The following is a 27,696-nucleotide window of genomic DNA, read 5'->3' as shown; positions in this document are numbered from 1 at the left end:
CACAAGCCGCTGATCGATATGTGAAGCGCTTATCTAACTTACGAATACTTGTAACACATTATTGCGAAAATTGTTGCAATTTTCGATCGTTATTGATAATCAACTGGCCTTCTATCAAAATAATAAACATTAATAATACAATGATACAGTAAGTTTACATGCACATATACCGACGGAAGGAATATTCTTCTCCATCCGCCTTGTACGTTTTTAGGCCGTCCCTACTCGATTTGAAATTTTTCTTTTTTTTTTTTCTTTTTCTTTTTCTTTTTCTTTTTCGTTTCGACGATACTTTTCTAAACACGTGACACCAGTTTTCGCGGCCAAACCATCTTTGTTTTTCGTGGGAGGGGAAACGGAATGGAAGTCGAACGCGCGTCTTCCTCGATCGTGGAAGACAAATTAAAAATATATCGAAGATGGATCACCCGCTAAATTTATTTTTGATCAAAGCTGCCCTCTATTTTTAATCGCGGAAAATTACAAGAATTTCTCGAGTCAAGACTTCCAGAATGATAGGAATTCTTGGAAAACAACTTATTCCATATATATATATATATAATCATTTAACTATTAATATTACCTTAATATATACATATACATAATTTCGTGTAATAATAAGAAACGTTTTGGACGTCCAGCGTCGCTCGAATTGGACGAAACCAGCGTCCAGTTAGATGAACTAGATACTTCGATTCTGTTCTCAAAGCGAAATTTCAATATTTCAAAGTTTGCCGCCATTTACGGAAGAGCATCTTTGTCTTTTTTCTTTTTCTTTTTTCCACTTATCCAGCTAATTTAATTAATCATGGATCACGCGTAAAGTCTCGATCTCTTGGCAAACGTAATCGCTTTGAAAATCGAGCCAGACGAGGAACGATTCCGTGGATAAGTTTCGCTTTGACGGGAATCAATTCGTTTCGAAAGCAGACTACGATCCGCCCGTTTTTATCTCCGTTAATAGAAATCGTTTAATCGGGACTGCGTAACCGCAATTATCGGAAAATTCATTCTTCTCCTCTCTTTAACTCCGCTCAGGAATTCTCCACGAATCTCCACAATGTGAAACGGAAAACGCGATTGACGTTTCACGAATCACCTCGAATCACATCACATCCGTGCAAATTTTCAATCATATAAAACGCGAAATTTTTCTTTGAAATTTCAATTTCGAGAGAATGAGAGATACATCCACGTGTGTGTGTGCGTGTTTTTTTTTTTAATTAGAAACGAAAAGGAAAGATTGCGATCGATAAAGTTTATTCCGAAAGACATAGAGAGAAAGTGCAAGTAATAAACCTTGAAGTTCTTTTAACACCTTCCAGCCCATAAAATGCCGTGCTTCGGTACTTTTCCCTCTCCCTCCCCCAACTTGTGGGGCAAGCGTATCGATCGTTTTCGCGAGGAATCACCCAGTATATAAAGCCAGCGTCACAACAGAAGGACCGGTTGCAACACGAGATACGAGGACACGTGTTACTCATTAAGTCCTAATAAATAATCGAATCGCGCACGGGACGCGCCAAATTTATTTCTGCTTCCACGATTAATTTCTCGTCCCATTCGTCTTCGATTCTAATTCGATAAAAATTTGCGAAACGAACGAACAATTCTTTTTAATCGATCAGAAAGATTCTTGAGACGATTTTTTCGTCAAATCGTTCGTTTATCTGACGTTTAACATTGTTTCAACTCCAATGTTGCAGAGTTCAAATTAAAAATTCGATAAATTCGATAAATAATTGTTACTATGAAGAAATATCGATCGGTAAATTATTGGAAATTCGGGTGGAATTCGTTCGCCAATTTTCTTCAATTTTTTTAGAAACGGGTTATCCACTCGGTTGGCACGATTCCGGAGCCAAGCGAATATTATTCGATCAGAGAGGGATTGGTGAAAGTTTTCTTGTTTGCGCGTGGATCTGGACGTGGCACGCATAGGCTCCTGAATTCGTTATGAGAGTAAAAACGTGGCTGGAAATCGATATCCGCGGAAAAACCCGATTTTTTTGTGTACACGGTTCAATTCAAACCCCTCCATCCCTCCTACCATCCATTAGCTCGAACGATTTTAATAAAAATCCTCTTAAATCCCCGAAACCCCGATCTCGAGGATGCAACATTTCCATTAATGTAATGTCGATGTTTCGTTGATCGATACTTGGCCGCAGCACAGTTTCTTTCAAATTAGTCGATTTTTCATCGACTAAAAACGTTCCACCGTTCAACCAAAGTTTTTTTTCCCCGCCTCTTCCCTTCCATTCGCGCGATCCATTAGGAAACGAATTGAAATATCGATCGGTCTAATCGCTATTATCTCTCCCTTACAACACGTGCAGATTCTCACAGCTTTTGCTCTTGCTGTCGTTCAAGCACATCTTGTTCAATATCTCCCTGGCGAGATTCAGGCTGAGCGCCGTCTTACTACCGTGCAGCTTCGACAGTATCCTCCTCTTGCTACCCTGCCGTTTCAGCTTCTTGTCACGATTCTCCCGAAGCCGGATCTGCTTGAGCACGCCTACCAATAGCTCGTCCACATTGTGCTGGATACCGCTGGACGTCTCGATGAATTTGCACTCCCTCGATGCCGCCAACTGCTTACCCTCTTTGAAACAAAACCAACCGTGATTCCCTCACCGTCCCTCAATATTTTTACTTGTATCGAGAACTTTTGTCTTTCCAATTTTCAAAAACAGTTCTCATACATCTTTCCTATTGAATATTGTAAAAGTTCGAAAAGTTTGGAAAGGAAAAAGAATTTTTGTTTGACCTCGAAGAGAGGAAAGGAATTGACATTTCTGAAAAATCCAACATCGAATTTAAAGCATTCTCGAGAAAAAAATTTAATTTGAATTAAAAATATTTTACATTTATCCGATTCGAAAAATTAAAATGAAGAGAAATTGATGAGAAAATGAAATGATTTCTCGAGATAATCGAGATTCGAACAGATATACATATTTTTTTTTAATTTCTCTAAGAATTCAAGGGATATATCTACGTTTGCACATCGATTTGTCTGAAAATTGTATACTCTCTGTAAACTGTTTCCACGCAAGAGAAATATATTGAAATTCCCGCGTGATCATTGAAAATATTTTGCCTAAAAAATACGTTTACCCTTACCGTTGGCCGTGATCGTTCGACTTCTCGCAAGGTCTGATTTGTTGCCGACCACGATCACGGATCGTTCTTGCGTGTAATGCTCCCTCCACAGATAGTTTAAAATCTCCTCGGCGACCTGGAAACTCGTGCGAGACACAGTAGAATACACAACGATGCAGGCGTGCGGCTCGTAGGTGGACAAAGAATTCTCGACCTACGCAAAAAATTCGTAAAAAAAAAAAAAAAAAAAAACGATCGTAGGACAATTCTCTAAAACCTCTCTCTCGCCCTCTCTCTCCGACCATAAGATCCCAAAGTCCAAGGTCTTCTTTTTTTCTTTTTTTTTAATTCATTCGTTCAATATCATTTCCAAAAAAAAAAAAAAAAAGGAAAAACGCGTTTAAAGGAACGTGTTTACATAATAAATTAATTAAACATATTCCCGTCCCACGAGAAAAGAAATTCACCCGCGAAACGGGTGAATGTGTCGGCCACCTCTATTTTCGCTAATTAACCGTCAAATTAACTGAAATACCATTTATTTAAAAAGTTCGTTTCCCCTTCTTCGACACAAGTTTCCCCCGAGTTCGAGTTATTATATTTATTTCCATCCTCCCTCCTCTCTCGTATTTTGTAACTTTTTACCTTTCAACCCTAACCCCTTCCCCGCCCATGGCGCAAAATTGCGTTTTATAGAAATTTTAGTGAAATCTGGTGGCGTGGCACGAGCACACGTGGGCGTATAAGCTCGTTTCGAAACCGGGAATGGTACTTACGCTCATCTCCACGTGCGGATGATCGATAAACACCATTTCTGACTCCTCGCCGTCCAACAAAATTGACACCGTCTTCTCGCCGAACTCGTCATCTGTCGGTCAATGCATAATTCGATAAACAATAAAATGCGTGTGCGCAATAACAAGTAGCGCTGAAACGAGAATTATAAAGGGGAGGAGAGGAAGAAAGATATATATATATATATATAAATTCCTCTCGAGATTTAATTAAAACTTGCTTTAATACGTTTCGAGGAATTAAAGGCGGGAAGGCGGGGAGAGACTCATCGATGATAAAACGGAAGCATTGTGCGAAGACGAACTCGCGACGTAGTCTGTCTCGTTGTCGAGCGCAGCTCGACTCGGATAAAGGTTTTAAATGAAAACCATGAACTTGTATCCGCGAAGGGATGTATATGTATATGTATATATACGAGGGAGGGATTGAATTTCCAGCGGAAAAGTAAAAAAGATTGAAACGGGATATAACGAGGCGAGCGTGTTGTATTCCCGCAGATGTAATGCCCACTTAACGTAATGACAGGCAACTTGTAACAATTCTCAAGGTTAACAAGCAGCGTGCACGCCAATTTGGAATTTTCGTTCGGAATAATTGGTAATCGAATTGCAAGTTCGATTTCCCTTAACTTTTTAACGCGACCGGATTTATAGATACGATTATGCAACTTTGCTCTCAACTCTTTGTTCCTCTTTAAGATACTCTTTGTGCTTTTTTATCACGAGGATAAAAGGGATGGTTCGTCTTTTAACGTGTATATATATCGAATATAGTACTTGGGCAAAATTTCGATATATTAATATTAACATGAAAATTTAATATCTCGTTTCGCTCGGAATTTAATGATTTATTTATTCGTGCAATGCTTGTTTTTATTGTCGCGATTTATTTACTTAACGATATATGATATAAAACTCGATATGAAATTCGGTTCAACTATCTTTATCGTAAATTGTGCTCGATCGATGTGAATAAATCGTGGCGCGATAGTTTTTCTTTCTTTTTTTTTTTCGAGGCGTCGAATCGATCGATCGCGTTGAAAAGGCAAACACGCGAAGAACGTGGCGGAAGTTGAGTATCGTCGCGCATCGTGTCGGGCAATAATTGTCCTGTAATAAGCGAGACAGCTTCGACAGGTGGGTGTACAATCATAGAGAGGAGGAACGTTAACGATCTACATTGGCAGGGTTACATGAAACCGCCATTATCGCATGCTGCGCGGATCGTGTTCGTTTTAACCGGAAACTGAGCTTTGCTTGGGGAAATCGTGAACCAGAGTTTCCTGCCTGATACACAATGAACTTGGGGATCGATAACTCCGGCGAGAATGTGCCGCGAGGATCGAGATCTCGAGAATTAAAAATCAACGAGTGGAAATAGATCAAAAGTATTCTTCGAAACTTTTCGATATCTTTCTTTTTTTTTATCGAAATCTTTCTCGAAAATCAAAACTTTCGATTCGATGGATCTAGGATAATCCTACGATTATGAAAAATCAAACATAGAAATTTCTACTCGTCGAGAAGATAGATTAGATTAGATCTTTATCGTGGATCGAGTTGAAGAGAGAGAGAAAGAGAGGAGTTCAAGAAAGGAAGATAACAAAGAGATAACGCGATAGCAATCTGGTGGCGAATGGAAGTCACGGGCGTGTTAATTAAACGCGAGGATTAAATTCCACGGCCTCGGCCGCGATCGCGGCCGGGTGAAATTGTAAGGACGGGGAGAGGACGCGAGATGAATCCGTTAAAAAATGGTTATGGAGTAGCGGAGTAACGAAATGTTCGTTATACCTTCTCCCTTGTGATCTCACGCGTGCGTTTATAATTAACGTTCGACGTAACCGCGAAACTCGTTTAAAACCGGGGATGCATCGAGCATCCTGGATTTGTATCACCGCCTCTCTCAACCAGTTTGAATAGGACCTCTCCTGTCTTCGTTACACGTAAACAGGAGAAAGGTTCCATTGTCGAATAAAATATCGAATCCAAGCAGATAGCAAATATATCGCGTATAAATTTCTCGAGATAACAAACGCGTTTCCGTTTATTAGAAACTAATAATTTTCTACAAAATCGTGGAATAATATTACGAGAGAAGAAATTTTGAAGAATATCGAGAGAAATTTTTAATAATAATAATAATAATAATAATAATAATAACTAGGTCTCTAGAACATTATGTTTAATCCCCTAATAATCCAGCTCGTGACCAGGCATACGATATGGAAATTTTGTAACTTGTGTTGTGAAACTTACAAACTGGGATTATTCAGAATTATCAGAAAACACACCTGTCAACAAACACCTGGTAAATTTCACGGCATCTCTGCTTTTTTTCTTCCTTTTTTTTTATCTCGGTCATCTTCCACTCCTCGAGTCATTAAATTCTTCCATTTAGGAAGGCGGAGTTCGAATCCGTGTCGAACGGAACGAGAGCACGAAACGCGAACAGTGAACAGAAATCGTGAAGAGAGCAACATAATTAGGCAAAAATTAGGCTAAATCTCCTGTGAATTGGCCATAACTCTGTGAACCCACTATGCAAATGAATATCCCACTGGAAAAATACAATTCGTTTCGAGATCTCGTTGCTTAAAGAAAAAAGAGAGAAAAAGAAAATTGGGAAAATAAGAAATTCTCTTTCTACCTCTCCACTAGAATCTGTACAAATTTTAATCGAGATTCTCCTGATAATGTAATGATAAAAAAGTAAACGAAAGAGAGTATATTTAAAATTTTATGCGTCGATCAGATGCATCTAAAGCTTACCTAAACTGGCGTCATACGTGTTTATGTACTCGCTGGTCATGAATTGGGAGACGAGGGCCGTTTTCCCGACTCCGGAATCGCCGAGCAGCACCACCCGATATTTCGACACCTCCTCCATTTCTTCGCTCTCCGTGCTATCCGCGCCGACGCCTTGCCCGCTGCAACAGGAGCCTTCGAACGGCGATCTTTCACCCGAGACATTGCTATTTCTGGAAAAACAGGAAAGAGGAAATTTTCTTCCGAAATTCTAACACATCGCCACGATTTAATTCGCGATACGTGTGAAGAAACGCGTGGAGAATCGATTGAACGTCAAAGCAATTTCAACCGGGTGGATGACTCGGATTAGAAAAAGAAGAAGAAGATGAAAAAAAAGAGGGATGGAGAGAGTCGATCTGGATACGAGTTTTCACGAGAGAGAAAGAAAGGTGCGTTTATGTATATATATATGTATGCAAATTTTCAAAATCGAACCCTTCCATTATCGATCTATAATTAGATCCTTCCCTTCGAGTTAATAACGTCCACGGAATTAGTTTATCGTTCAAGTATCGCGTACGACTCGAAGTGGGAAGATCCTATTAGCGAGATTTATTCCCGTGGAAATGGATTACAGCGTTATTCCTCGTCAAACGCGATACATTTGATATTTTGTTGCATACATAAATAACTTTCAGCTGCAGCAATCGATGCTTGCGCAATAATCCTATTATCCCCCCGCTGATGTGAAATCAAACTCTCTGGTTTCTGGAGGAGGAAAGGGAGGGAAGCGGATGGAGAGGAACTCGCCTTCCCGTACGAGAAACACATGCGTACGAAATATACTCATTGTCTCGGTCTTCCCTCTTCGTTTCAATTTTCATCGAAAATTGCGTCGTCGATTGTTTATCAAAATATTAAACGAGGGAATGAAGGGCGCTTCCTCGAATTTGCATTTATTGTTTGAGTGACGCAACGATACGAGGTTCGACACGAGGGATTTCGGGAAAGGTGACAAAAGTTTTTGGCAATCGCGAGTTACCGATGGGGTCGCATACTTGGCGTGATTTCGATAGAGAAAAATACGGATCGTTATAAATAGCGCGCGAATTTCGAGGAATCTTGCGCGCAACGAGGATCGTTGTGCGTTTCCCGGATTTTTCTGCCGAATTGCGTACTGCTGCTACTTGGTCGAGAACCAGGTCATCCGGAACGGCGGGGCGGGACCACGAAAATAAGAATCGTGGAATTTGACGGGGAAGATGGGCAGAGAGATTTCCGTTCCCCTTTTTCTCCCATTATTATCGTTATTTAGAAACGGGGAGAAAAAAGAGTACATCTCGTGTAATTGTATCCCGATGAGGAGGGAGAAAAAAGGAAGAGAGAAAAGCGAAAGGTTAATGGACCGAAAGCTCTCGATCTTCAGACGGTTCAGAGATCGGTGGTGGATTCGATTCCATCCGATTCGATTGGATTTCCGACGAGTCAGCGGAACGTTACACGAGACATTACGTAAATCCGGACAAGTTTTCGAAGAGGCGGGCGGTCGATTGGCTGTCGGTGGTCGTTCAACGAGACGAAAAGAAGCGACGGGATCGGATCCGGCTCGGTGAACAAAATCGCCGCCGATGCCGGAACTCGCCCGATTCATCGCTGCGCACGCGTTCGCTGAAAAATAAAACTAACTCGGACGGGCAAATTGTTCCACCGATTCCCCGTGTTACGGATTTTGCGCATTGTTTTCCTGTTGCCACGTATTTTTACATGTACGCGGAATCAAAAATTAATCCTAGCTTTTTTTTTTTTTTTTTTTTTGGTATTTTCCTTCCAGTTCAGAAAATTGTTTCTATTTAAAAAAAATCCCCCCCAAGCACAATCGGAGAAATACAGTGTCGGTGACGGTTGGTGTCGACGAGCGAGACAAATACGTGAGAATTACAATTCTCTTGAAATTATGAAACGCTCTCCGTTCCAAACGGAACTGAACCTGACAAAAGACAATACATCTTTCCTCTCCCTTTCTTCTCCTTCTTCTTTCTTTCGTTTCTTCGCTGGTTCGAACGAATCGAGGCGAGCAAAAGCCAACTTTTCCTCCGATCGGTCGCCGGTGTCTCGCCGCAAGCTCTTATCGATCGCGTGCCTGGGCAACTAATCAAATTTACGTGCATAATGTTGGACACAAAGTGGGACGCGTGGAAAGGAGCAGCTCGAATATCTCTCCGTGAATATATATCCTCTTCTGTTTCAGTTGCTGTTTGATTGGTGATCCCGGGTTGCGTGCAGCCCGAATTTCGAAGCCCGCGATTCGATTTTTACGCGAGGGGTGGAAAGGAATTGGCAGGAATTTTATTTATTCGGGGGGGGAGGGAAGCAAAAATTCGAATCGATCCGTGGACTCCGTGATACACCGCGACAGAGGGAGGGAGGGGGGAGCTGGGCGAGCGAATAACACGAATGATCGGAACGGTAAAATGGAAATGTAATTTATTAGTGGCGGAGCGTAGTAGCGAATTTAAAAGCAGCGTGAACGCATTAATTGAAAAGCGGGCGACAAATGAAACATGTTCCGCGCCAACGATTCCTAGCGTGTCGATAGAAAAGCATCCGCTTTTGTCCGTGGCAATATTTAGAATTCCAATAAAGTCGGCATATCGGACGATAATCGGTGCTTATTTATACCATCGATGGTTAATATCCGGTATTATATATCCGTCCATCCGTCTGGATACCACCTTTCCTCTTCGATGAAACCGCCTTCGTACGCCTTCCTCGTCCATCTCTCTTTCTCTATACTTCAAACTTTCGAGATTCGAAACATTCTTGTAGCTAATAAATAATTTCGAACAGGAATTAAATTTGAAACACTCGATTAATTCGACGAATCATTTCCAATTGCTAATTCTTTTCCATTTTCAGTTTCCTCTCGAAACTCTCGAGATACGCGTTGCGTTCTCGAGGCCAAGAACAATGCAGAGATCGTGCATTCCTCGTCCACGCGTGACACGTGTGCAACCGTTTACTTGCACCAAGATGGCGGTGAAGAGGTTATATATAAACGGAGGGGGCGAGAAAGGGAGAGGTATCCGGCGAGAAAACGAAAAATCCGGTGCAAATATTTAGACATCGTCTATTCGAAGAGAGCGAAGAGTGACGTATGCGATCTCTTCGTATCTTCGACGTAACGACTCGCGTAACGATCGATAACGAAAGCGAGGGAGAAAAATTCGATCGAAAATCTGTATGGATAACAAGTCAAGTTTCGATTCGAAAGGAGAGGTTATTTCTCTATCTCCTTTTTCGAGGAACAATCACACTTTTCACAGTCAGTGAAATTGCTCGAGGAAAATTGTGAATTTGTATGCATTAAAACGAGGACGGGATTAATCATTCGTATCGATTGACATTCTGTCGTGAATGCTGCGTTAACGGAGACGAATATTTAGACGAATTTGAAAGAATGGAGTTCAAATAGCTTGGAAAGTCAGGTAGAATTTCTTTCTTTCGAAAACGATGCAAATTTTTGTCGGATAGATTTTCCAAACCGATTCGTTCAAATTCATGGAAATATCACCTTTGTTCTATAATCGTGATGGATCTTCGATTTTCATCGTCGATGATATTTCTTATATAACGGAATTGGTTCTCGTGAACTGATAACGCATTACCACAAGAAGGAAACATAAATTCGAAGAGTTAGCTGTTTCGTAAAAGGTTGATGAGGTAGAGGAGAGGACTTGCCACGGAAAAGTTTTCGCCCGATCCACGCGGAACCGACCTCCCTGCGTGAAACTTATTTTCCCGGGCTCGTTCCCTGTGGGATCGCTCTCGGTCCTCTAACTCTAATGCGGCCCACAAACTAACCCGTCACTATTTTCGGCTATTACGAAGTTTCGAGAGAACCAACTCGTCAAATCTAAAGGAAGCTATAACTCGTCAATATATATATATATATATATATATATAACGTGCATTATAAAAATTTAAAAAAATCAAGGAGTAGTAGAATAAATCGAAATACGATAAATATAGGAAGATATTGTAATTTATTTAATATTTTTCTCGCTTAGTATGAATGTCAAGTCGGGAATAATAATTGCGAGAAATCTTTATTATCTTTAATTTTCCTGTAAATTGTTACAAATATAGATGTTTCGCCGCTAGAAATTCATTCCTGTATTTCTGATGACGACGGGAAGTCATTTATCACGAACATTTTATTCGATCTTCGATCGAAATTTTGCAAAACGAGAGTCACCTTGAACGAGCTCGTTAAATTGCGTAGAAATAGCGCAACCTTACTCACATTTTGTTACAACAAATATAAATAAAAGTTACTATTCTAGCATTCGGAGATCGGTTTGCCAATATGGATGACGCCTCGTGTGTACGATAATTAAGAAATTCGAAAGTGTCAAAATTTTCGAACGATTAATCGAGATAAATTCGACGTTGGGTGACAATTATCACCACGCTTTATTCGCTTGTTGGGTGCGCGATACGGTTTTTTGGACTGCATCCATTATTATTAAAACTCGACTCGATATCGCATCGTTTCTGAATCATCGACTGCTATTCATCTACTCTACGTAACCAGGAAACGGATGATTCTCGCGATCGATTCTTACTCATCTGAGCAAGCCTGGAAAAGCAAGCCTTTTAAATTTAATCCGTTTTCTAAAACGAATCGATTCGATTAGACACAAAGAAGATTCACGAAACCAGATTTCACGAAAACCTGGCGAATATTCAACAACTCCCGATGTAAACAACTGTTTCTCCGTTGTGTCAGCGTGATTCAAGTAATCCGACAGATTTGTGAACATTTTCTGCTCGTAAAGAGCATGAGTCAACCGAGATTCAATGAAAACTCTTTTTTTTTCCTCCCCTTCCCGATTGATTTTTGAATCGATGCCCAGTTGGAATTTATCTCAAGCGTCTAGGAAATAGATCTAAAGAAAAATTGCATAAATCACTTGTTGTAACCGTTCCACGATTCGTTTGATCTCGTCCAACAAGTTTCCTTAGAAGACAAAGCATTATGCCTCCTCTATATATATCATCTCGCTTACGTACACGTTCTCTTAATAATCTTTCAACCGATAGGATACGATCTAGGAACTCGACAAAAGAGAATCAAAAATCTTTGCATCCGTTCGAATCGTTCTAAATCAGTTGCACGAGGCTGTCTGTGCGTGGCTGTTGGCCACATACAGAAAATCAACGGCGATGAGTAACGATAAGCTAGACACGTCGCGTCACGGAAGAACATTGACTCAGGGACAGATAGACGCATACGCGGCGAGCCATTCGGAAATTCCACGAATATTCCTCACCGCCACCTCGTAAATGCCGTGAAACACGCCAAACGTTTTCACGCCCTCGTCCTCTCCCCCCTGCCGCTCGTGCATCCTCACCTCGCCACGTGATCGCGGGCTTTCCCTCTCCATCCGATCGGTCGGGTTTAGAATAACCCAAAGCTCCGCGAGTTGTTGGGTCCATTCGCGAGTTCGATCTCGAGTCGTCCGTTTCTTCGGCGAAAGGACAAGAGGACACAAGAGTCTTTTCTTTTCTTTTCATCTCGACGATGGAGATCGCCAAAGGTGCGTGGTGCTAACACGATTTCGATAGAATTTAATAACTCGATAAATCCGATTTTGAATTTAAATCCTTTCCCTTTCGAGAAACGTCTTTGTTCTTCGTCTTTCATAGAATTTTGTTCTATCGGAATTTTTCTTTTGATTATTAGTCACGCAAGAATTTTATACTTTGAATTATTCGTTTTTTATTTAGCTGTATTGATTCGTCATACTTTGATATTTTTTTTTTAATTTTCAACACAGATTCATATATACTTTCGAACGAAAATATAAGGAAAAAATTCCCATTAGATCGGTTTCTTTATTCAAATTTCTCTACTAAGCTTGATTTTCTAATTATTAACGTTGCTTGCGTCCATATAGTGAACGAGAACGCGGGCAGTCTCGTGGAGCAGTCGATGAACATCACAGCGGAATCAAAATCCGTGGCGACGATGAAATCCGTGGAGAGCGTGCAAACGAAATCCGTAGTCGAGTCGTCGACGTCGATCAAATCCGTGACTTCGTCCTCGACCAGGTCTCATCAATCGATGGAGTACGAGGAGACGATCGAGTACAGCGACTAATCGATCCACCACGAAATCCACGCCGAATCCAATTCCGCATACAACAACGTATCCTTATCTTTTTATTTTTTTTTTTTTTTTTGGAAATCGCACAGAGGAGAGTCGAGACGCGATAAATCTCGAGTCGACTCGAGCATCTTGTTGAAAATCTGCCGCTCCAACGCTTCGAGTTTTCGAGGATTCGAGACTGGAATAGCCGAGAAACGTGTGGAAACGTGTGGTTTGGTTCCTGTCAGATGCTTCTGTCGGATTCAAAGGGAAATGCGGTTAGAAAGCGGGTGGAAACTCTGCTCCGCATGTTGATTCAACGCGAGGAGGAGTTGGGAAGGAAGAAGTTGCGTCACGAAGAGGTGAACGTTCGAGGAATATTTTTGGAGAATAATGGAGGAAGGATACGTCGAGTCGAGTCATGGAATGGCCGATCGACGGGGTCAAAGTGTGGATGGGACGACGGGTTTCAGAAATAAACCGCTCCCTTCTTCAGTTGCTACGAGTGATAATGAAAAAAAAAAGAAAAAGAAAAAGAAAAAAGAAGAAGAGGAAAAGGAAGGAACGCGAGCTCTGGCTCTCCTCCAATCGGCGTGGTTCATCGCCAAATAACGACTCGCCCCATCCTTTTCTCCCAAGGATCCTCCACGAAGGTCCCCCTGATCCTCTTTTAAATGCCTGTTTAAGCCTCTACGTCATTGTCACGTCTCGCGATCCCACACTTCATTGTGAACTTTCGGTTATCTTTGTATAATAAAGTTTCTAAGATATTGTTCTCTGGGTTCGTTCAATCTCTCTTATCCTTCCCCATTGTCGCGTTGCAGAATAGCAACGTGATTGCGGCTCGTTATTCGAATGATTTAAAGACAAAAGGAGGAAATATTGTTGAAAATTCGTTCAACGATCTCATTCTTTTTCTCAAATTCTTTTCTTCTTCTTCTTCTTTTTACTTCTTTCAAGTTTAAACGATCGATCATTGCGATGCTAGAATAATTTCGTGAAATGACACTGGTTTATAATACTCGCGTCGGCCTTAACCTTTGCCTTGCCACGCTTCGACCGCAGGAAAAAATATCATCGTTCGAAGTCATGAAAAAAGTCAGGGACGACCGATAGTTCAAACTGCGAACATTGAATCCAATTAAATGTGAAATGAAAAGGGACAAACGATTTTCCTTTAACGATCCATTCATCGTCGATCTCTTCGTCGCGAAGAAACGAAGAAAAATTTGGTCGAATCAAAAATAGAACGCTTTGAGCCACGAAAGAGTGAATTCGCAAAATTCTTTGAACCGATAAAAGATACTTTCGTATTCCGCTGAGAGATGAACAACAAGATTTTTCGCGAAGAAATAAAGTTGTTGTTGATCCAGTCTCGCGAGCAAAGAAGTAGGTTGCCGCTCACCTGGAGCGAATAAATTGTATGGAAGATCGAGAGGAACAGAGGAGCGTTTATTAAGCGAGAGGTGGGGAAGGGAGAGGAGAGATGTGAAGATTTATAAATGATTTTTTTCAGACGTGAAAAAAAAGGACGGGAGGAAGAGAGTGGAGGAATCTCTCGTTTGAAGAAACGAGAAGGAGGGGGGTAAGATCTGGGAGGGAAAAAATCTTGGAAGAGAGAAAAATGAACTTGTTGAACGAGAGAGAAACCTACGCTAAACGAAACGTTGACTGGCATTGATTCACGATTCACGGGGCGGGGGATTAAAGTGAAAACGAAATTGTGTAGCGAAATTAATTTTTCTTATCGACTCGATCCGGAATGAAATCTTTCGAAAGCAATTTGATAAAACGTACGATATAAAGCGCCGAGTTAACCGTAGGCGGAATTCACTGGAATCCATTCCGGTGCCGAAATTAAGTGCTGTTCCCAAGAGGGACGCGCGAGGGACGCGCGAGTGAAAGTTTTACAAGTTGCCAAGTTTCCCTTCGGGTTTTATGACAGTTTCGAAACCGAGTGGTGAATGCTCGCGCCGTGGAAAAAAAATGTTACCTTCCAAATTTTTAAGATAATGAATTTTCACGATGCGAACCGTGAAAAGTTATCGAATGAAAATAGAAAGTTGGCAATCGATAGTTGGCAATCGAAAGATAGAAATTTAGAGAATCTTAAAATTAGTTTTATTCCGCCGAGTTGTGCAAATGTAGCGGGCAAAAATTTGGAAAACTTTTCTACGTCTACTACGCCCGAGCGATTTTTCTACCCGGAATAAATATAAAATTTTAATTCGATTCCTTCGCTTTTACGAAATATACTCGTTAATGACTCGCAACTTTTAATCTCGGTCGGTAATGTAAAATCAGAAATTTTCATCAGCGTTTTCGTAATTCGTAAAAAAAATATCGACCTACGTGTACAAATTTCCACCGACGTCGAACGAAGAGCTTCCGTGAAGAGTAATTTTTTTATATTTTGTTCTTTTTTTTTTTTTTCCTTTTTTTTTTAAGAAGATAAATCAGGTGAACGAAGTTATTATGTACACGGAACGCATAGATAATTTCTTCCAACCAACGTAATCTTTATTTATACAGGATGGCTTATAATCTCTCGCCGGATATCTATCAACTAGATTTCATTCCACATCATCTTTTTGTTCTTCTATAAACTTCCTCCTTTGTTTTCCCACCTCCTACATGAATGAAAGTTGGACATTCATTTTTCGAACGATATTGGAAAATAAATGTTCTATATATATATATATATATATATATACGTCAACTACGTCACATTCCAAGTTCCTCCTTGAAATTTATCTCTTTACAGGAACGACTTACTTTTCCCTCGTCCCGGAAAAATACGATAACTCGCAACCCGTTAAATTATTCATACGAACGTATAAACACAATTTCACCCGCTAGTTTGGCATAATCAAAATAGCGCCGTGCTTAGAAAACTTGGAAGAAGAGGGAGGGGAAAAAAGTGAGGGGGAGAAGAAAAATAGACGTTCGAAAGCACGATCGATTCGTTTTTATCGCGAGGCAAAACCCGATAATCTTATCGTGGCTGGTCATCGAGAAACGCGATTCCGAAATAAACAACCCCTTCCTTCCTTCGTTCGTTCATCGTGGCCGAATTAAATTTTCACCGAGCTGTAGCCCTGATTGTCATAAATTTTTATCCCGGAGAATCGGTTTCGCCGAGGGGGCGAAAACACCATTCCCATGGGGCACGAGCGATGCTTCTCTGTCAGGGAAGGGAAGACTTATGGACTCTCGTAACGGAAACTCGAAGGGAATCGAACGAACGAGAAAACGTGTCGCGTCGCGTCACCGCGTTTCGCCGAAAACGTCGTTCCACCCTTTGTGCTCCATCCTCGATGGAGGAAAGGTGAATTTTTCGAAAAAAACTGAAATGAAGAGAAAAAAAGAAGAAATATCGATCGATCTCTCCAAGTGAAACTGCTCGTTCTGTCGAACGTGAAGATATATATATATATATATATATATATATATATATACAACAAGTTATTCGTGACACTTTTCACTTTATCGAAGATAAAGTGGGTAATGAATTATGAAAATAAACTAAAATAAGAGAGAAAGAATATTATTATACGTTAATTTTCGTTAAATCCTTTAATTTCTGCTAGATAAGGAATCTTGGTGAAGTGGTTTATAAAGAAAAAAATGGATAATAAAGGAATATCGTTGTAATTGATTTTTGTGAATTTTTCGTCGATATTTAAAAAAATTCGTGTTATAGAGAAGGATATTTTTAATTCAAACAATATATGGATTAATTCGAACAAAGAGTGAGAATAGAAATACGAACGTTGTGCGATTAACTGTGTAAAAAGAGGATTGAAAATTGAAATTAAATGTCGAGCCGATAAGTCATCCCCTAAACACAGGGGGAGGATGGTGATCGATGAAACGTACATTTCGCTTGTCATTGTTCTAAACGATCGAAGGGTAGGAAGCATAATCATGCCGGTGTTCGAGGAACGCGTTTCGATTATCGGTTTCCCAAATTCCCAAAATTGTGAATCACGCGAGTTGATCCATCGTGCGATAGATCGTCATTGTACAACTCTTATAATTTCTTTCCTCTCACAATCCGAATCATTATCGTTTCGAATTTTTTTTTTCAAAAATCTTTTCAAAGAGATTTCAATGTTTAAAATTTTCTTATTTGTAAATACGTGTATTTAATTTTTTCTTGTTTTCTTTTACAGGGATTAATTACCTGCTACTGTTGACCGAAGTATTGCTCCTGCTGCGCCTCGAGATAATCGAATCTCCACGATTAACGACGCCTTTATGGGTGATGCTGAATGCCCGCAATCTGTACAGATCCTCCCCCGCTCTCGGATTGTACGCTTTCTCCGGCAGGCTGTGCACTCGTGGCCTGATGTGATCCGGCACTGAAACGTATCGATGGACGGTTAATTAAAACCAACCTATTAGTTCAACGTAAACAGATATAAACGCGCGGACATTCCATTAATTGGATAGATATCTCTTCGCAGATCTACGTTCTAACTTTTCAATTTATTTATCTTTCAATCAACTAGTCGAAATAACGATTCTCCCTTCGACGATTTGTTGATAGGACAAATATATCGTGCACGTGTATTCGATCGATTCGAAGGGAGCAAACAGATCGAAAGAGAAAAGCGTCTTGAATTTTTAATTATTTGCCTGTCACGATATTAACGGATCGTTTTCGATTCGCGTTCAACTATCTATCTCATCGATTCTTCTTTTTTTTCATTCCTCCCCCTCCCTCCCTTTTCTCTCTTTAGGTTTGGAAATTTTCCAATTGCGAAACGATCCTCGTGATCAAAGCGACGCGACACGTGGAACACCAGCCATGCTTCTGCCTTCGAGGGCTTCCCAATTTCCTGTCCCAACAACTAACTAGCCAACGTCTTTTATGTCTGCCTGTCAATTTCCATACGTGCTTCTTTCTTTCTTTTTTTTTTCCTTTTTTTTTTTTTATATATAACACTCGAAACACAAAGAGAGCAGCGTGTACATAGGCGGAGGGGGAGGGAAAAAATGATACTCCATTTTTCGTCTCAATCTCGCGTGAAAATTCGATTTATCTCTGTGCGCAAATTTCACTCAAATTTTGTTTGGTTTCAACAAATGAAACAACCGAACCGTTCCCTTCAGTTTCAAAAACTAACTTTTGTAGCGTACAATTTTATTAAACTTTTTCCTATCCACGTATCATCTTCAGGGCCAATAATATTATTATATTGCGCGGGCACAATATTTTGTCAGCCGGTCTATCTCTTCGCAATCTATTTCACGTTTCGTGTATATTTGAATATCAATCTATAGAAATATGAAACGATACAGGGAGTTGACGTTTTTAAGGGATACCCGTGATCCTGCATTCAAAGAGACGCTCCGAAACGCGACAGCGACGAAGTATCATCGGGTCTCCGCCTTTATAACTTGACACAAACAGCCGACTTATATACATATATATCACATATATATCACATCTCCATAAATTACGACGTACGTATACAATTTTTACAATAATCATTTCCACAAATACGTATTTACCTTAATTTCACTTCCCTTTCGTCCCCTTTATTTCTCAACTCCTCTCTTTTTTTTTTCACAGAATTCAAGGAGCATAGAACGAATTACAAATTGTTGAATTATATCTCCTTCGTATCGATGTATTCGGAATTGGTCCAAGTCGACCGAATGGCGACAAGAAAGATGGAAAGATGGACGATTGCTCTCGATTTTCTCCAATATTCCAATTTTGTTGGATACGACGAGCGACACTTGGCTCGTTGACACAGAAGGACGCTACAGAAGTTCGAAATGGAGGCCGCGCAGCGTTTGGGCGCATCGACAAAGGTTGGCTCCACCATTTAATGCGGTTACAACTCGACGAGGCACTCAAGAAGTTCGTCTCCCGGACCGAGTAGCTAATTACGGCGAACGAGGGCGGGTGCAACTTCGCCTCGACGAAATTAACGGCGAATTTTCGTCGATTCCGTGGGAAATTTCAATGCCAGAGACCGGACTTGGACGGAACAGAAACGTTCTTCGATTAATCAGACGAGAGCTCGGTCCGATTTTCCTTTCGCTTGAAATCCTCGACGAAAGGATAAAACTTTGGCAAATGTCGAGATATACAAGAGAGAGGAAGAGGAAGGGAGATAAATCATAGTTGGCGCACAATTTAATTATCCATAATTTAATTTTAACGAAAAAACACTCGGTGGTTGGGTCGCTCTCGAAGAAACAGCAATGGTGAATAATTAAATGGATACGAGAATGATAAATGAAAGAAAGGATTTCGAGACGTTGGATGCAACGCGTCTGATCTGACCCGTCTTACTCTTCTTTCTTTACTCTTCCAACGAGATGGAAGAGTATATGTGTGTGTTGAAGTACGAGTTGACTTTGAACGAGAAGAGATGCCTGAAACAAATAACTGTTCCTCCAAAGAGTTCATTGCTGTTTATATTGTGAATCTTCGTCTTCACTGGTGATCTTCACTTTTTCCCTCGAAATTGAGACGTGATTGAATTCTCGATTGATTCTCCAAAGGATCTAGGTTAGATTCTAATTGATTTTTGCTTTCGATGAATATTAATTTTCCTTCCAATAATTATTCTCGACGAAAAAATGTAATTAAGATGGATTTAGAGAGAACGAATGGAGGATGATTTTCAAAAAACTATGGGTTATCGTGTTTGGGGGCCAGGATCCTTGCAACTGCTTTTCCGATCGCAAGACACTTGACGCGCGCAAATATGATTTATGAAGCGGTTTCCATTACCATTGCGTTTCAATAGTTTCTGGAATACTTGCTATTAAGAGTTTGGAACAATATGAAACTCGTTCGTAAATTAAGAAGAGAAATCTTCGCTAAGAAATTGGAAAGTTAAACTATTGAGAGTGTTGAAGCTATTGAAAAAGTGAAATTCAAACTATCTTATTTTATAGATAGTGATTGTCTTTTATTCTTAACAATATATATATATATATAGAATACGTTTGGAAAATCAGATTGTTCAGATTTCAAAGCAAAGATTTATTGAAAGATTTATTATAAACAATTGAAAATATATTCTTCCTGCACTCTCGATTGATATACCAATTTTTGTGTTCGTTTTGGCGAATATGCATATGAAAAAAATTGCAATAATTTTTCTTTTTTATCGAATTCAACACAACATATATATCTGACAAGTGATGAAATAAGAATGTTGCGATATTCGTACTCTTGAAATATTTACCAGGCGAATGAATGAAAATACGGTACATTTTTTTTTTTTTTTGCAAACGATATTGCACGTGCCGCGAGAAAGAAGAAGAAAAAAAAAACGATAAAAGTATTCGACAAAACCTATCAAAGAACGACTCGCGCAAACGTATCGTATCTGACCGTTGCATCTTGTGTGTGTGTATATGTGTGCACTTTCTCGGTCATTCTTTCCTTTTTGAAAACGAAACTGAAACGTTTTGTTCCCGATCTAAGGATTCCTCCCTTTTCACGAATATTATCTCCTATATTTTCCTTCTATATTCACCGCGTTAAATAATACAACTTTTCCTTTATAGAGGAGAACTCCGCCTGTTATATCTCAAGATTGTCCTTATTATATACTGTGTTATAATCCTATTGTAGGGGGCGAGGAAAAATGAGAGAACCCGGTGGAATTTGAAAGCCTGCTCCCTCGCTACATTATTGCTCTTTTATGGCGAATCCAATCTCGCGCTATTATTTGAAAGAGGGAGAAAGGGAAGAAAAGAATGACAACATACGCGTTTTAAAGTCTTACGGGGAATAGTTATATATATAGTTGTGTAAGTATTTGCTTCAAAATTGGAAAAAAAAAAGAAGAAGAAGAAAAGAAAAAATGTATCATCGACAATATAGAAAATAACTCGAAACCGAACGAATGCGCCGTTATCACTATTAACGTTAACAATAAACCGATAATTTTCATCGATTTTCTGTATCTCTCTAGTCAATGAGAATTCAAAAAATATTCGTTATCGCATCGATCCGTTTTCCCACCCTTTTTTTCCCTCCGCGAATCACAGCCAATTAGCAACGCTTTCTAATATCTCCGGTTTTAATACCGCATGCTCTGGTCTCCGCGGATCACTCCACGGGGGAAAAAAAAGGAGAAAGCCTGTCGCGATAGCTTGTTTACGGAAAGTATTTGTCCAGCGACGTAATTAATTTCCAACCTACTCCTCGATACTCGAGGGTAATCCGCCACTTTGATACGGCTATATCGACGCGCATCGTCGAGAAAATTGCAGGATGAGCGAATCGACAGACAGCATTGCGAAACATTGCGACCGAGGACAGGAAACTATTCTTCGCGTTCCTTCTCTTTACGGCGACATTCACGGATTCCTCGATGGAAAGTTGCTCTCGAGATCGAAAAAAAAGAAACGTTTTCGATGTGAAATGGACGTTGAACACGCGAAACTTTCGCGATCGTATCTAAGAAAAGTGGAAACAAATCTATGGGACGGGATGGATACTTTTTTCCATTTTTCTTCCCTTTCTTTTTTCTTTCCCCTTCCTGTTAAACAGCGACGTTTTGACGAATGAACGGCACTTAGGTATCGATAAGAAGAGAAAAAACCAGAGAGCGAAGGGAGGAAGCGATTTCTTCTGTCAAGATGAGGAGGGGGAGAGGGAGTGGATCGTTCGAATGCATCAAGTTGAGCACGCGTGCACATTTATTTCGGTTTGACGGAGAGGAGAGACCTCGTTTCGAATTGTGCATTGAAAGTTTAAACGAGGGCGAGCCGCGGTACTGCGTCGTCGACGCTTCCGATACGTTTCAATGTAAACAGCAAGGCGCGATTAAAAAATACCGGTAACAATACCCGTGTTGATAACTTGACCCTGTTTCCATTGAATCGTTCAATCGTCACGCGGCTGTGTCACGAAAAAACTTTTACGAAAAGAAGAAGAATCTCGTCCTCCCACGCGCTTCCTCCAAACTCGCCTTCCACTCCGAGTAAAATTTTTCCTGATATCTGATTAAGAAAAAAAGGTAAAAAATTATCGGTGACAATACTCTTGTTGATAACTTGATCGTTCAATCTCATCCTGATCTCTCCACGCGAAACTTACTCTGAGTAAAATTTTTCGTAATACCTAATTAAAAAAAAAAAAGGTTTATCTTTGAAAAAAGGTAAAAAATTACCGGTAACAATACTCTTGTTGATAACTTGATCCTGTTTCTGTTGAATCGTTCAATCTTACCCTAATCCCCCTACGCGAAATTTCATCTTCCATTCTGAGTAAAATTTTTCGTATATGTAATTAAAAAAAGAAAAGGTTTACCTTTGAAAAAAAAATAAAAAATTATTCGTAACAATATTCATGTTGATAACTTGATCCTGTTTCTGTTGAATCGTTCAATCTCTCTCTGATCTCCCCCCAAACTCATGGGAAGTGAAATTCATCTTCCATTTTGAGTAAAATTTTAATACTTAATTAAAAAAAAAAAGTTTACCTTTGAAAAAAAGGTAAAATATTAGCGGTAACAATACTCATGTTGATAACTTGACCCTGTTTCAGTTAAATCGTTCAATCGTGGCTGAGTTACGAAGAAACTTTTACGAAAGAAGAATCTCACTCTGATTTCCTCACGTGAAATTTCATCTACCACTCTGAGTAAAATTTTTCCTAATACCTGACTAAGTAAAAAATTACCGGTGACAATACTCATGTTGATAACTTGACCCTGTTTCAGTTGAATCGTTCAATCGTCACGCGGCTGAGTTACGAAGAAACTTTTACGAAAGAAGAATCTCACCCTGATTCCCCACGCGAAACTCACCTTCCATTCTGAATAAAATTTTTCCTAATACCTGATTAAAATACCAGCAACAATACCTCGACCCCTTGTTTCTGTTGAAGGAGTGAAATTTTTGGTGACGCGTGATTAAAAAAAGAAGAAAAAGATTTAAAATGCTCGCTTACCGGGTAATTCCAAGAAGTTAGAAGTTCTCCGTTGCCTGGCACGGGGGTGCGCTGTGAAATTCAACGGGCCCACGCTCTCGTTGCTGACGTTGGACAAATTGGAGCACTGGCTATCGCGGGAGCCACGTCTGGACGCGAGATAGGCTGCAAGAGAGAGAAAGAAAGAGAGAGAGAGAGAGGAGAATTTGATGAAACGGTGGAAGCGAATTTCGGGACGATCCCTTCGAAGGGATTTGACGATCGAGGGATTCGGGAGCCACGACGGGCTCGCGTCGCTAATCATCGTGGAACGAAATGCCGATTCACTGCGATCGTGACCGCGTTCGTTTCCCAATTCAAGGCCTTCGTGCTTGATTCGAACGGTATATATATTCCGCCAGGATTAAAGATCGAACGAGATTACGGGATTAGCCGGTCGAAATACACGAGGAGGCGGCTGAAAAAGAGAAGAGAAGAAAGGGAGAGAGAGAAGAGGATGGAAGGAAGCGTGGGAGGAGATGGAAAGGGGAGCGAAGCTCGCTTTTTCTATCCCGAAAAACCTTTAAACGAGAATTCAATTGGGAGAGGTAAGACGATCCTGGAAAAGTGATTGCATCGAGCCGATTTTTCTCTCCTACCTCGTCCTACCTTGTCTAATCGGAACGAGGCCGCGCAATAATAGATTATGAAAAACGTGTAGGGCGAGTTGTTCGGATGGATGGAACTTTTCGGTCGGAAATAATTTCGAGGGAATAATTTCGCGGGCTGCAGGGTTTAAACCGTTATAATTATGATCCGTGCGCTTATAGTCCCCACGCTCGGATTGCAATTAATAAGGAACAAAACTCTCCGATTTAGGAAACAATGGGATATTTGAAGCGGGAAGCCGAGCAAGCGTTCTCGCCCGGACGAAATAATTTCACGCGAAAGCGTGCGTCACGTTTCCAAGATTTCACGAACAGTCTCCTCCGATTTACCTCGTTTCCTCTTCTTTTTTTTTTTTTCTTTTTCTATATCGCGTCGCGATAACCCGTATTGCTCTTTTATTACGGGACAATTCGAGAGTTCGATTGGGAGGGAAAATTTGAAAAAGGAAAAGCACGCGGCTCGTTATACGCGTTACTCGGCAACTCGAGGGAAATCTGTTCGAGACGGATGGAGGATTAATTAAAACCGATAATCCTGTCGTCTATTAGGAGTATCGTTCTAAAAAAAAAAAAAAAAAAAGGAAGAAGAAGAGGAGGAGGAGGAGGATAAATATCGCGAAATCGATTGTGCAATCGGTTATAATAATTTTAAGCCGATCCCTCTTCCCTCGTTAATCGGCACGCGGGAGTATTGTCCCGCGCGGGTTGATCCGCCGTTCGAATAATTAGAGACGTTCGGGGAACGATACATCTCATTAATCGGATAATATAATTTGCGATTTCATCGGTCGTAACTCGCCCACGCCGATAACGAATCGATAATTAACTCTCTCTCCTTTGCGCGGCAATAGCCCCCGTTAATTGAATCTTTTTCGCGCTCGTTACATTTCGCAAATGCTTTTAAAATGAGGGGGATTCCTTTGACGGTGGGAGTCAAGGACTCCGGATCGACCTAGTTTGACCCAACGAATATTGTTAATTATCTCTCCGCGCTACTTTTTCCAAATTAACTAATATCCCGACGCAACCTTTATTAACTTGTTTCCCTATTATTATTATCATTATTATTATTATTATCAAAGATAAATTTCCAACGCGTACCTGTGGATTAAGTTTCTTTCCCCCTTTTTTCTTTTTTTTTTTCATCAAAGGAAAAAAAAATCCACGAAAGTGGAACGAAAATTAAAAAAAAAAAAAAAAGATCAAAGAAAAATCCAAAGAACCACTCACCGAGGCCACCCTTCATGGATCCTCTTCTTCTTGGGCTGGACAACAGGGTGACTTCCGTGTCGGCGTCCCCCATATCGGTCAAGTCGCTGGTCGACCTCCTCGAGATATTTCTTCCATTCTTCCCGTAAACGTCCTCTTGGCTCTCGCTCCGACTATTCTCAGCCTCGTTCAAACACCCTTGACTGCGATTAAAATGACTGCTCCTCTTCCCACCTCCGCCGCCTCCCCTCTTCGCCCCGCTCGGACTGTCGCCTGATCCCTCCACCGAACCTGCCCTCGATCCGCCCCCGTTCTTGTAACCCGCGCTGCTCCCCTCTCGTTGCTCCACGCCCGTGCTCTTCTTCTCTTTCCGCTCGTGCTTCGGGCTGGGCGAACCGTGGCCCATGGTTGACGCGCCCATGGTATCCCTCTTCGATCCATTTAACCCGAAACAAGTGTTCCTACGATGGCCCTCGAAAGGCTTCTTCGGGGCGAAACCCGCGGAGCTGGGCGATCTTAACGGGATCGGTCCGGGTGCGCCGCATCGGATGGGGCTTCTCGGTGGATAGCTCATCGTCTTGCCGAGATTCTTGCGGGTCTCGGCCACGAATTGAAATATCGGCGACTTTCTGCCGGGCGAGGGGTGGGCCGGGTGGTCAGGGTTAGGGCTCTTGGGACTCCTGCTGCCCCCTTGACGGGGATAGTAGCTCGGGCTCCTCTGCTGGCCCCTCGCCTCGGCCTCGTTCAACCCTCGGCCAAACTGCTCGAAGTCGAAATTCGTGTTGGGCGTCTCCGGATAGTACTCGGGTGGGAACTCGAAGACAAGCGGCGTGCCAGGCGACTTGCCCACGGACAACTGCGTGGGGCTTCGCTGGCCGCCGATCGGGATTTGCGGTAATTGCGGTAGCTGGCGAGGACTGCGGGGAGATTTCACGTGTATCGATTGTCCCGGACTGTTCGTAGCCATCTTCTTACCGCAAGATTCTTCCTTCTTGGGGGATAATGGATATTCTTCCCTTTCTCGATCAATTTCTTCCTTTTTCGTTTCTTTTCTTTTAATCTAGCGAGAGAATGCAGGAACCCTCGCCGCTCGACTCTTTGTTGTGCCGGATTGCCACGAGTTTCCTCCGAGCAACGCGCCAATCTTCCGGAGCGGATCGAATTCTCATCTCCGCGTCCAACTTATCCCTCCCTCCCTTCTCTTCTCTTCTCGCGCTTTTCACGCGCCGATGTTAGGCAATGACGCGATCATTCGATGGAAAAGTGGCCTCCTTCGATGGACGACAACGGGGTCCTTGGGAATTTTATCCATGGATGGCCAGAATTAGAGATCACCCTTTGGAACCGCCTGAAAACGATGAACGATTGTAGAAGAAATTGGCGTATTGGAATCGAAAGAAAGAAAGAAAAAAATGTTTAAAGCAAAGGCGAAGAGATACGAAAATTCGAAACTATGAATACTGTCACGGATAACGTTTCCTGTTATCAAATAAAACATCATTTTTCCTTTTCGTAGAAATTAATCCACGACTAGTGTTAGTTAACGCGATTCGTACGATCGAGTGTCGAAATGAAAAGAAAAAGAAGAGAAAAGAAACAATCTCTCCAAGGAATTTCATTTTCCCCCATCTACCGTGAAACAATTTTTCCATTCCTTCATTTCTTTCGGGGGAGGAAGACTTTGTCTATGAGGAAATTACATATTATTTCCAGCAACGGTTTCGGGTGCGCGGAAATTATAATGATAGAATATAAATAACTTTAATATAACGAGTTCGAATTTTCGCCTTCATTCTCGCGAATTAATTTTCCAGGTAACCAAAATCGATATTAATTGGCAACCGGTATACCATACTTCCGACAAGCTGCATCACGAAACCATCTCTTCAAGATACATACATATATATATACATACATAAAGTAGAACCGAAATTACCTGTATCTATAATTAACCTTTAATTAACCACACTCGAAAATTCTTACATCTCGTATCGTACACGTGTCGATAAACGATCTTTCAAACAAAATCCGAATAATGTATACACGTTGATGATACGATTGCTCTACATTGCATTACGAGAAAGCACACCCGAGGGAAACTCACCGATAGTTTCGATTTTCGGCTGGGAAGAATTAACCTGTTGATCGCGACGGTGCGACCAAGTATCGTCGCGCCGCTCTCTCCTCTTTTTCTTCCTCCACCCTTTACTTTCTCCGTTCGAATTCGACGAGGGAAATCGGTTCTCGACGGGGGGGTATGCACGAGGTCGTAAGGCGAAGGGGCACGAGAGGGCACGACGCGAATACGGAAGAGGGAGGACACGCGGAACTGAACACGGCAGAGGTTGCCGCGTTACTGAGGGGTTGGAGCGTGCAGACCTAGAGAGCGTCTCACCCCCCGCCACCGCGATTTCACCCTGCTCGACCTCCCACCTACCCCACGGTCCCCGGGGCTTTTCTTTCTCTTCGCACGTGTCTCTTTATCAATTCGATCCATTTCAATTTTCCTGCGGGCCACCATCGCTCATCTTTCAAGGAGTGGGGAAATAAAGTAAGATAGGCAGACGTCTATATACGAATGGCACATCGTCGAAACCCTTTCGAGCCGATTCCTTCCGAGATCGAGATCAGTATTCCAGATATTCCATTCGCGATCAGTGATGAAGGTGGACGATGCGATTTGTGAAAATTCTTAACACGAGATGAGGATAATAACGTAGATGAACGTTTACTTAATAACAGTTTGCGTTATTATCAAAGATTTTATCTATGAATTTTTCTACACTCGACGAGTATTATTACTCCAGTTGAAGAATACCGTTTGAATCATGTATATTTCGAAATTAATTCACATATCTCTGAATCTGAAAAAATCGTGTTAAACCGCGTACGATTCGAAGCTACGACACGAACGTTGCTCGCTCCTCGAGTTTGTGCACGAGGCGAAATATTATTGGAGAGGGGAGAGGCAGGGAATTTTATTCCGTAATCGGATGCAAAGGAGCGCTCTGGAAGGGAAATTGGATTCCCGTGTAAGACCGCAGCCGGTCACCGGCGCGGCACAACGCTCCCTTTGGGGTAATCGATGCGTCCAACGACACGCTGCATAAACTATGGCCGAGA

General features: G+C 41.3%; 1 protein-coding gene and 2 long non-coding RNA genes across 3 annotated transcripts; 2 read left to right on the top strand and 1 right to left on the bottom strand.

Annotated features, from left to right (window-relative positions):
* Window positions 1–53: 53 nt before the first annotated feature.
* On the bottom strand, window positions 54–27,299 carry LOC411209. Its single transcript, XM_026440223.1, has 8 exons — window positions 26,678–27,299; window positions 24,595–25,921; window positions 22,739–22,882; window positions 16,988–17,165; window positions 6,672–6,880; window positions 3,882–3,973; window positions 3,127–3,319; window positions 54–2,605 (listed from the first exon to the last, which is right to left on the bottom strand). Exons 2-8 carry the CDS (start codon window positions 25,538–25,540, stop codon window positions 2,325–2,327), a joined length of 2,043 nt encoding a protein of 680 aa, XP_026296008.1. The 5' UTR covers window positions 25,541–25,921; window positions 26,678–27,299; the 3' UTR covers window positions 54–2,324.
* On the top strand, window positions 12,092–13,577 carry LOC725381. Its single transcript, XR_410888.3, has 2 exons — window positions 12,092–12,250; window positions 12,611–13,577. It is a non-coding gene; the product is annotated as an uncharacterized LOC725381 (long non-coding RNA).
* On the top strand, window positions 17,023–21,632 carry LOC107964271. Its single transcript, XR_003304572.1, has 2 exons — window positions 17,023–18,273; window positions 18,383–21,632. It is a non-coding gene; the product is annotated as an uncharacterized LOC107964271 (long non-coding RNA).
* Window positions 27,300–27,696: the final 397 nt, after the last annotated feature.

This window comes from Apis mellifera, linkage group LG4 (assembly GCF_003254395.2).
Source record: "Apis mellifera strain DH4 linkage group LG4, Amel_HAv3.1, whole genome shotgun sequence".
Taxonomy (NCBI): domain Eukaryota; kingdom Metazoa; phylum Arthropoda; class Insecta; order Hymenoptera; family Apidae; genus Apis; species Apis mellifera.
This window is presented reverse-complemented; position numbering and strand designations above follow the sequence as displayed.